The sequence below is a fragment of the Pseudorasbora parva genome, chromosome 19 (genome assembly GCF_024679245.1).
Source record: "Pseudorasbora parva isolate DD20220531a chromosome 19, ASM2467924v1, whole genome shotgun sequence".
Lineage (NCBI taxonomy): Eukaryota > Metazoa > Chordata > Actinopteri > Cypriniformes > Gobionidae > Pseudorasbora > Pseudorasbora parva.
This window is the reverse complement of record NC_090190.1, coordinates 6,278,016-6,289,932: the sequence shown is the minus strand read 5'-3', so window position 1 is coordinate 6,289,932 and position 11,917 is coordinate 6,278,016. Positions and strand designations below refer to the sequence as shown.

General features: G+C 36.3%; 1 protein-coding gene across 1 annotated transcript in view; it reads right to left on the bottom strand.

The window, feature by feature from the left end:
* Window positions 1-632: 632 nt before the first annotated feature.
* Window positions 633-11,917, bottom strand: part of calcr (calcitonin receptor) — an 82,718-nt gene continuing 71,433 nt past the window's right edge. Inside the window, exon 16 of the mRNA XM_067425496.1 lies at window positions 633-5,057. Within this exon, the coding sequence (XP_067281597.1) occupies window positions 4,836-5,057 (222 nt within the window). The 3' untranslated portion in view covers window positions 633-4,835. The remainder of the gene's footprint in view (window positions 5,058-11,917) is intronic.

Here is an 11,917-nt window from a genome sequence, read left to right as displayed (position 1 = left end):
GTACACTATGTAACTAGCGTTTAGAAAACAAAACTGCATGCATTTTGCAGAAGAACATTGTTTTGGCTGTGCTTCGTCTATGCTCCAAAAAAACATGCCAATTTTGGTTCTTGTTTTATTACAAACTCGGTCACATTCTCTTTTTGTAAACAGACTCTCCTTTGTTCTGTGTTTGTTTAAAATGGGTGATTCCTCAGAGGTTCGAGATTCCCATGTCAACCTTTCTCACTAATAGATAACCTATGCCACTGCCACAACAGACACAGCAACTTTTTGTATGTATGCAATTTCCTGCAAAAACCATCCTGTCAGGTGGAAAATATAACTCTTTCTCCGCCATTTACGGAAATTTCTGGCTTTCCGTGTTTTTGCGTTATAGTGTAAGGGGCACTAAGACATCTGAAAGAGTACTGAATCTCCAGATCAAAACACAGATGAAGAAAAAGCAGAAACAAGTGATAGCATATCTATGGAAGCTTGTTTTTTATATATATATATATATATATATATATATATATATATATATATATATATATATATATATATATATATATATATATATATATATATATATATATATATATATATATACACTGTAAAAAATTATTTAGAAAAAAAGTTACCTGGTTGCCTTAAAATTTTGAGTTCATTGAAATTAAAATTTTGAGTTAATACAATGAACATTTTTTGAGATTCGACAACCTTTATTAAAAGATTATTAAAAGATTTTGTAAGCATATTGAGAAATTATGTGTGTGTTATTTCTGATGACGAAGTGAAACATGCCAAATTGTGCTTTTTTCATGATTTATCACATTTTTTATGTGGTTCAGATAGAAAAATATTTTGAGTTTCTATTTATTAAACTAATTTCCTTCATTGTATCAACTCAAATTTTAATTTCAATAAACTCAAAATTTTAAGGCAACCAGGTTACTTACTTTTTTAAGTTAAACCAACAAAAAACACCACAAATTTTTTACAGTGTATAAGAAGTCAGAATTAGGAGTTATAAAGTCCAGTTCTGAATTGAAAAATACTTTTCAACTGTGCAAACATTAGGGGTGTTGATGGACTCGATCTACTCCATCTGCGTTTTGATCATTGCTCTGAATCCGATCTGGATGTAGTTTTTGACAAAAATGTGATTTTCTCAGCTTTTTTTGCTCTACATGTTTTGTATTAAATGTATCATTAATGTATTAAAGTGTTGATAAAAAAGGCAGTGTTTGTTTAAAAGCAGAGGCTCTGTTCTTTCTTTTGATATATTGCATGTTCAGATATTCATACAACAAGATAATCTAGTCCATTCTTTTTAATTGTTTGAAAATGAGAAAAATGCTGGCGGTGGCTTGCAACCATAGACTGTAAAAAAATATGGACGTAGTGTCCGTGACGTCACCCATAGGATTCCGATAAGCCGTTCTGAAGCTTAAAGTATGGCCGAGCTGGGCGTTGCCATCTTGTGAGCGAATCATCGCGTGTCACTCCCGGATAATAGAAAATGGGCAAAAAGGCGGGATGTGCGCGGAGCTGAGGTGACGCAATAACTATAGACGGCGGATAAATGGCTATCCACTTGTAACCACGCCCTTAATTATGCAGAGCCTTAAGGCTTTATATAACGTAAACGAATGAGTTATAAAAAAATTCACCCCCCTCAGAGTTGTCATGAAGATCAAAATTAGCCTTATAAGCCAAAACCACAATTTGTACCAGGCTGTAAACATGTTTTATTCTGCTGTAAAGTTGAGAATTTTAACATGGGGCTCAATGAGATTCTGCTCCCTTCTGGAGCCTGCCTCTAGCGGCCAGTTGAGGAATTGCAGTTTACATTACTTCCGTATTGGCTTCAAGAGAGATCGCGGGAGGTTGCCGCTTGCTTGCAACTTAAAAAAAAACGGCAGGGAAAGAGTTAAAATATTAGACTAGCTTATATTAGACTAGGGAAAAAGGGTTAGTTAAAAAAAATAATAAGAACAATTGATGATTTATTGACTGATTTGTTAATTTGGAATAATAAAAAAGTTACATAGTGTACCTTTAAATAGATTTTTGCATGTGATCTTTAAAGATAAGGTATTTGATTCTCATTTAGCAGTAATTGATATATTTATAAAGAACATTTTCATTGTAGTTGCACATGGGCATTTAGTATCTGTGAGTTGTTACTGTATTCTTGTGACAAACGCTGTGACAGCTGCTTGTCATCACATGCTCCCCGAACACCTTCCCATCGGAGCCAAGAGCGTCTTGCTGTCCTCACAGTTGTTCAGTCTACACACTCTTTAATATGTGGGGGCGATGCTCTACATTTTGTTTCAGACAGTATTTTTCTTCAGTCATAAGATTGGTTGCTTTCATTTTATTAACGTTTTCTCACCCATATGTAAGCTATATTTATTTATCCTTACCAGATCAAGATTTTGGGTTTTTTTAATGTTTACGAAACAAAATCTCTTTATGGTCACCAAGGCTGCATTTTCTAGATCAAAAATACAATAAGAACTGTAAAAATATGAAATATTATTACAATTTAAAATAACCATTTTCTATTTTAATATATATTTTAAAACGATACTCATTCTTGCAATGGAAAAGCTGATTTTTCAGCATCATTACTCCAGTCTTCAGTGTCGCATGATCCTTCAGATTTCACATTTGATAAACATGTGAAATTCACATTGATTAATAGAAAGTTTAATAGAACAGCATTTATTTGAAATAGAAATCATTTGTAACAATGTAAAAGTAATTTTGATCATTTTAATGCATCCACGCTGATACATAAAGTACCAAAAAAGTTTGGAAACATTACTATTTTAAATGTTTTTGAAAGAAGTCTCTTGCTCAGGCATTTATTTGATCAAAAATACAGAAAAATATGTAATATTGTGAAATATTATTACAATTTAAAATAGTGGTTTTCAAAGTGAATATACTTTAAACTATAATTTATTTCTGTGATCAAAGCTGAGTGATTTACTCCAGTCTTTAGTGTCACATGATTCTTAAAAAAATCATTCTGATATTTGATTAATTATGATTTATGATCAATGTTGGAAACAGTTGTGCTGCTTAATATTTTTATAACCTGTGATGTAACCTTTTCAAGACATAACAGCATTTATTTAAAATAGAAATATTTGATAACAATATACACTACAGTTCAAAAGTTTGGAGTCAGTCATTTTTGCTTTCTTTTCTCTTTCTTTCTTTTCTTTCTTTCTTTCTTTCTTTCTTTCTTTCTTTCTTTCTTTCTTTCTTTCTTTCTTTCTTTCTTTCTTTCTTTCTTTCTTTCTTTCTTTCTTTCTTTCTTTCTTTTGTTGTTGTTGTTGAAAGAAATCAATACTTTTATTCCACAAGGATGTTAAATTGATAAAAAGTAATAATGAAGATTTCTATTTTGAATAAATGCTGTTCTTTTTAACTTTTTTACATCAATGAATCCTGAAAGTAAAAAAGGTACCAAAAAGTACAAAAAGGTACAGCCATTTCCAACAATAATAATAACCGCACATCAAATCATCATATCAGGATGATTTCTGACGGATCACGTGACACTGAAAACTGGAGTAAATTCAGCTTTGATCACAGAAATAAATAATATTTGGAAGTATATTAAATTAGAAAAATTGAAATAAGAAAATCGTAATAAAATAAAGAGTATTAAAAAATTGTAATGTTTTCAAACTTTTTACCCGTACTGTATTTATGTGCATTATGTATATAGATATAACATTTAAATTGAGTTTAAGAGATAAATATTGTATTTATAGCTTGATTTATTTGAATTAGTAGATCTAACACACTGATTTCTTCTTTTGCCGTTTCTAGTTTCTCAGCCTAATTCTGTCAGTCCCACAAGTCATTTGCGGTCAAATAAAGGCAAGTGCAGAAAGGTGGATTATTGATCACTCGCTGAAAACGTGAAGTGAATTTGGTGCGTTCATGAGCAGTGGATTTTGGTTGCAGATAGGAAATGCACTTACTGGAGAAGTAGCGCTGAAAAAGATGCCTCAAAATCAGACTTATAAATACAATCTGCGCTCTGAAGTGCGGGAGCTTATTAAATATATATTTGTCTCTCTTTTTGTTTTGTTTTTGTTTACAGAATACATTTTAATTCATGTCTACGCACAGGTTTATGGATTCACTTTTTAAGCAGTACAAAAAAAAATATTTTTTCCCTCCAAACCCCCTTTCGCAACAGAGACGAGGCAGAAAAGCACAGCTGCAAAAACAATAAAGCAGTCAGGAGTCTCGCAAGACAGATTAAAAGCTATTTTCAAATGCGAAATGACCGTCTGACAGACCGTTGCAGCTTTCCTTGCCGTTTCACCACCATCAGGAACAGGATTCAGGCACAGAGGCACTTTCCTTTTGTTCAGAGACGGATGAGTGTAGCCTGTCCTCTGGAGGATCGTCTCCCAGTAGCTTTAGAGAAACACTCAGAGTCCCACAAATCAACACATCCTTGGTTTTTTGCAAAGTAACTTTTTGTTTGTGGCCACGGGCCTAAAAAGGACGCGAGGGGAGCCTGAATCTAGCAGCTTTAATATGACATTATTTTAAGAAATGCGGCCCATGTCTGTATTTTTTTTCTGTTTCTTTTGCGTTTCAACTCGCAGAAGCAGAGCCGTAGAGAATATAAACAAAGCCTTGAGTAATATTTCAACCGATTCAATGGTGCCAACACACAGGCTTTGAATGTTCTGTTGTCACCTCTTAAGTGCTGTCTGAGATGGGGGAGTTTGCGAACATTCAGTCAATGTTGAGTCTCCAGTCTCCGGTTTGACTGAATCACTTCTTTGCCGGTATTTTTCTCCAAACGTTCAAGCGTATGTCTCACCCGTCTTGAGGGCCACTAGCTCTGAGTCTTCTGTTTGTCTGCCATTTAAGTGTTCGCTGTTGCAGTCATGATGAAACATGAAAGCGGGCACCTCAGTGATGGAGGTGGCGGTGTAGGAGGTGGATCTCATGGAGCAGTGCTCGCGTCGTCGCTGACCCCACTGGGCTTTGTATTGCATCCACTGCCTTTTCAGAGCTCCCTGGACCTGCAGTGAAACAATCAGAGAGAAAAAATGGCACTGCGTGCAAATAGCAACAGATTATATTTAGAGTGAAAATAGCAGCATTTTCTTATCGATATGCTATTTATACTTTAAAAAATAGATACTATTTGCCCCTCAGTGTTGTTGTACATTGGAGGGTTATTTCACCCAAAAATGAAAATTCAGTCATTAATTACTTACCCTAATGTCGTTCGACACACGTAAGACCTCCGTTCATCTTCAGAACACAAATGAAGATATTTTTGTTGAAATCCGATGGCTCAGAAAGGCCTTCATTGACACCAATGTCATTTCCTCTCTCAAGACCCATAAAGGCACTAAAGACGTCGTTACAAAGCCCATCTCACTACACCGGCTCTACAATCACTTTATGAAGCGACGAGAATAGTTTTTGTGCGCAAGAAAACTAAATAACGACTTGTGTAGTGATTGGCCGATTCCAAAAGATTTGAACGATTTGATTGATTCAGCGTATCGATTCATGATTCGGATCGCCAATGTCACGTGATTTCAGCAGTTTGACACGCGATCCGAATCATGAATCGATACGCTGATTCATAATGTTCAAATCTTTGTTTTGAAATTGGCCCATCACTACACAAGTCGTTATTTTGTTTTTTGCGCACAAAAAATATTCTCGTCGCTTCATAAAGGTATTGTAGAGCCGCTGTAGTGAGATGGGCTTTGTAACGACGTCTTTAGTGCCTTTATGGGTCTTGAGAGAGGAAATGACATTGGTGTCAATGAAGGCCTTTCTGAGCCATCGGATTTCAACAAAAATATCTTCATTTGTGTTCTGAAGATGAAGGTCTTACGGGTGTCGAACGGCATGAGAATCAATAATTATTGACAGAATTTTTATTTTTGGGTGAACTAACCCTTTAAACAGTATGCAATAATAAAATAGAGGGCCCTATTTTAACTATATGAGGGCATGGTCTGAAGCGCAGGTGCACTTAGGGCGTGTCCGAATCCACTTTTGCTAGTTTAACGACATAAAAACAGTTGGCACACCAGGAGCATTGTCTAAACCTAGGCTCTTATTGAGTCATATTTTGGGTGCAACGTGCAATAAACCAATCAGAGTCTCATCTTCCTTTCCCTTTAAAAGCCAATTGTGCTCATGCCATGGAAGATTTGCTATTTACATGGAGGAATTTGCGAGTGGAAAGACTGTATGAAAGCAATCTCTGATCTCTGCAAAAAAAAAAAAAAATCTGTTTTGATACTGGTTTTATTGTCACTTTTGATTTATTGCATTGTTTGCAAAATAAAGTATTCATTACAAAATTATTTTTTTAATGTAGAACGTAATTGGAAAAAGCTGTAGTCATGTTTTCTTGTACTGAGACGTCTCATCAGTCACACCATTCTTTGAGCTCTGTAGTTTTATTATAACCATCTTTGAAGATGAATTTGATTCTAGCAGAGTCTGTGATCAGTCCTTAAACAACTATATCGAATTATTAAACACCTATAAAACTGCTGTTGAGAATAATGTAGCAGGTTTAAGTTTAGCATCTGTTTTTATCTGGTGACATCTGGTGTCCCAGAGCCTGATGATTGTCAGGATGTTGAGAAAACTGATTTGACAAGCTGCATTGCACTGTTTATGCATCATATTATTATGCTTTTTGTACATTTTAAACTTTCTTTATTGATGCTGCTGGTTGAGCATCAAACAGGGCTGCAAAGTTACAATGCACACAGTATTCTCTGTATCAGTGTCACTGTTTCTGAAATCCATGAATCGCCTCCATTAATCTTGAGTTTTCACACTATATTCACTTTACGATCACAATATTCCTCATTTAAATTATTCCCGCCCAAGGCATATGCAAAAAAATTAATAAATATATATATATGTAACACTCTTCAAGCTATTGAACAATCACGCCACACTGATCCAGCCAACCAATCAGAGCACATTGTGCTTTTCAGGAGGGGCTTCATATAGTGAGGAACTAAACAGTCTGGGAAGAGAGGAGCTGCAACAATGTCAAATATGTAAAAAATATGACTTCTATCACAGAATACATATACAGTGGATACTGAAAGTATTCAGACCCTCCTAAATTTTTCACACTTTGTTAAATTGCAGCCATTTGCTAAAATCATTTTAGTTCAAGTTCATTTTTTTTCCATTAATGTACACACAGCACCCTATTGACAGAAAAACACAGAACTGTTGACATTTTTTCAGCTTTATAAAAAAGAAAACTGAAATATCACATGGTCCTAAGTATTCAGACCCTTTGCAGTGACATTCATATATTTAACTCAGATTCTGTCCATTTCTTCTGATCATCCTTGAGATGGTTACACCTTCATTTGAGTCCAGCTGTGTTTGATTATACTGATTGGACTTGATTAGGAAAGCCACACACCTTTCTATACAAGACCTTACAGCTCAGTGCATGTCAGAGCAAATGAGAATCATGAGGTCAAAGAAACTACCTGAAGAGCTCAGAGACAGAATTGTGGCAAGGCACAGATCTGGCCATGGTTACAAAAAAAAAAAAAAAAAAATCTGTAAAATTCTGTATTTTACATTCTGTAAAATTCTCTATTTTTTAGTTTGCTAAAAAGATTCTGCTGCACGTAAGGTTCCTAAGAGCACAGTGACCTCAATAATCCTTTAATGGAAGACGTTTGGGACAACCAGAACCCTTCCTAGAGCTGTTTGGAGGGCTGCAGTGATCGGGGGAGAAGATCTATGAGCTGAGCTATCGGGGGAGAAGAGCCTTGGTGAGAGAGATAAAGGAGAACCCAAAGATCACTGTGGCTGAGCTCCAGAAATGCAGTTGGGAGATGGGAGAAAGTTGTAGAAAGTCAAACATCACTGCAGCCCTCCACCAGTCGGGGCTTTATGGCAGAGTGGGAAGAGCCATATATTCCGCAAAACTCCGGAGCAAAACTCAGACGGAAGCCTCTCCTCAGTGCAAGACAAATGAAAGCCTGCATGAAGTTTGCTAAAAAAAAAAAAAAACACCTGAAGGACTCCAAGAAGGTGAGAAGTAATATTCTCTGGTCTAATGACACTAAGATAGAACTTTTTGGCCTTAATTCTAAGTGGTATTTGTGGAGAAAAATATCACCTGTCCAAAACAGTCCCAACAGTGAAGCATGGTGGTGGCAGCATCATGCTGTGGAGGTGTTATTCAGCTGCAGGGACAGGACGACTGGTTGCAATCGAGGGAAAGATGAATGCGGCCAAGTACTGGGATATCCTGGATGAAAACCTTCTCCAGAGTGCTCAAGACCTCAGACTGGGCCGAAGGTTCACCTTCCAACAAGACAATGACCCTAAGCACACAGCTAAAATAACGAATGAGTGGCTTCACAACAACTCTGTGACTGTTTTTGAATGGCCCAGCCAGAGCCCTGACTTAAACGCAATAGAGCATCTCTGGAGAGACCTGAAAATGGCTGTCCACCAACGTTTACCATCCAACCTGACAGAACTGGAGAGGATCTGCAAAGAGGAATGCCAGAGGATCCCCAAATCCAGGTGTGAAAAACTTTCCCAAAAAGACTCATGGCTGTATTAGATCAAAAGAGTGCTTCTACTAAATACTGAGCAAAGGGTCGGAATACTTAGGACCATGTGATATTTAAGTTTTTCGTTTTTTAATAAATCTGCAAAAAATTGAACTATTCTGTGTTTTTCTGTAAAAATGGGGTACTGTGTGTTCATTAATGAGAAAAAAAGCTTAAATTATTTTAGCAAATGGCTATTTAATGCAATTTAACAGAGTGAAAAGAGTTAAAAATTTAATGGGGTCTGGATACTTTCTATACCCACTTTATAAGCTCTTGCAGTACTTTCAGCATCTATCGCCTTCTCCAGAGCTCATTTACCATCCTCCATCCCCAGCTCCTCCTGTTGTCCAGTCAGGATTTGGTATTCTGATTTCCCCTGAACCTGGATCAGACTAAATTCCCGAATTAGGTTGTAGGTTGTAAAAGATTAATGATATCTACAATACATTGTTGGTTCTGTTCTGTTTACCCTAAGGGGGGTCATCACTGCCCTCCCTGTTCTTATCCTTAGGCTGTGCTTGCCCAGAACAGAGCCATACCGCCAATCTAAACTGTATGCTAATTGTCTATCATCTTTGACGATAGTGGTTCTGACAGAAATGTTTTTTTGTTTTGTTTACTGAAGCATGAATACTAAATTAAAACTTTGGGAAAAGGGCATAAAAGGTCCCCTTTAATGAAAAATGTTAATTTGACATAAATATGCTTTGACCATAATTTTAGTATTAATTAAAACATTTTTGTATTGACCTTTGTCAGAATGTGGGAATTATATTACTCTATTATTATCGTAACTGATTTTGATGCGCCAATTAGCGCTCTGTGTATTTTTAACACAAAGAGGGATATTGGATCAGGGAAAGGACATTAGACGAGAACGAATCATTACGCTGAGGTAAACAAACACCACCACAAAGAAAATATTATTCTGTGTCAGTGCTCCTTTTATTGTCCTGAAACAGGATCTGTGCTTAGGACACATCCAAATAGTTTGTAGACGCGCTGATGCTGATGCGAGCTGGCTGCTCATGCATAAGCTAATAATTGACCCATTTTCCAGGCCCAGAAATAATTCAGCATGTATAAAACATGACTTACACATAGGCGAATGAAAGGCGCTAATTCATTCCATTCAAGTTTGTGCCAGGAACCTCATGCTGAGTATTCTAATGAAACTGTGTCTTCATTGTTTTGGTTTTGTCATGCATAAGTGCTCTAAGTCTGTTTTCCTCAAGTCTGGCAAATGCGCTTTGACGTGCCTGTTAGTATTTACTGCCACTTAATACTCTTTTCATGCACCCCCTCACGTCAAGAGACACATTGAACACGTCTGGCTTTCAAATAGATGTTCGGTGAATGTGAAAACGCATGACATGAGAAACGCCTCCATCCTTTGTGACTACGATGACCCTTGAGAGATTTATATTAGTGTCAGTACAATGCAACAGAAAAAGTCTTAATCAGATTATATACGTTTTTATTTTTTAAGGAATATTGCAGTATTTATTACAAATGATTTATACAGGCACATCATTATTTCTTGTTCCCTCGTAATCTTTACTTAAAATAACTTCCTTTTGCAGTGACATCTCTTTTCTTCTCTGATGATGTGTTTACTGGCATGAGGGTGGGGAACCCTGTCACTTACATGAGATCGACCTACATTTTTTCTGGTTGGAGAAGTAGTTTCACTCAAATATACACTCACCTAAAGGATTATTAGGAACTCCATACTAATACTGTGTTTGACCCCCTTTCGCCTTCAGAACTGCCTTAATTCTACATGGCATTGATTCAACAAGGTGCTGAAAGCATTCTTTAGAAATGTTAGCCCGTATTGATAGGATAGCATCTTGAAGTGAACTCATTGTCATGTTCAAGAAACCAATTTGAAATGATTCGAGCTTTGTGACATGGTGCATTATCCTGCTGGAAGTAGCCATCAGAAGATGGGTACATGGGGGTCATAAAGGGATGGACATGGTCAGAAACAATGCTCAGGTAGTCTGTGGCATTTAAACGATGCCCAATTGGCACTAAGGGGCCTAAAGTGTGCCAATAAACATCCCCCACACCATTACACCACCACCACCAGCCAGCACAGTGGTAACAAGGCATGATGGATCCATGTTCTCATTCTGTTTATTCTGACTCTACCATCTGAATGGCTCAACAGAAATCAAGACTCATCAGACCAGGTGACATTTTTCCAGTCTTCAACTGTCCAGTTTTGGTGAGCTCGTGCAAATTGTGCTCATCTGCCTCAAGGTTGTGCGTGATGTTGCTTCACAAATGCTTTGCTGCATACCTCAGTTGTAAAGAGTGGTTATTTCAGTCAAAGTTGCTCTTCTATCAGCTTGAATCAGTCGGCCCATTCTCCTCTGACCTCGAGCATCAACAAGCCATTTTTGCCCACAGGACTGCCGCATACTGGATGTTTTTCCCTTTTCACACCATTCTTTGTAAACTCTAGAAATGGTTGTGCGTGAAAATCCCAGTAACTGAGCAGATGTGAAATACTCAGACCGGCCCGTCTGCACCAAGAACCATGCCACGCTCAAAATTGCTTAAATCACCTTTCTTTCCCATTCTAACATTCAGTTTGGAGTTCAGGAGATTGTCTTGACCAGGACCACACCCCTAAATGCACTGAAGCAACTGCCATGTGATTGGTTGATTAGATAATTGCATTAATGAGAAATTGAACAGGTGTTCCTAATAATCTTTTAGGTGAGTGTATAAAACTGTAACAATTAGTGGAAGAAACAACTAACTTCTATTTCATGCCAATTTTAAGATTTATGTATTTGAATTGCATATAGTTTTAACAGAGACAAATATGCATCACATTACATTTAGTTTTTTTTGTCATACATAAATGAAACAGGCAAGATTAGTTTATTAACTATGCACATTGATTTGTTTTTTTAATCAGACATATTTTTAAAGTGTGTTAATCTAAATTGCTTTAGAATCAGCTTAAATCTGTTCTTTGTGAAATTAATTAAATGCATTAAAGCATGAACATTGTTAAACAATGATTATTCAATTACTTCAAATAAAAGAGAATAAAAGAAACTGTATTTATTGATGATATATGAATCTGGTAATTGTGTACTGAAACATATTCAGTTTATTAGTACTATTACAGAAATCTTCCCATTTACTGATTTGATTCATAAGTAACATTTATTATCAATGTTGAAAACAGTTGAAGTGTGTTTTTCTGCATCATTCTGCACATTCTTGGTATTTCTTTAAAAAATATATAAATGACCCCAAACTATACATACTATATA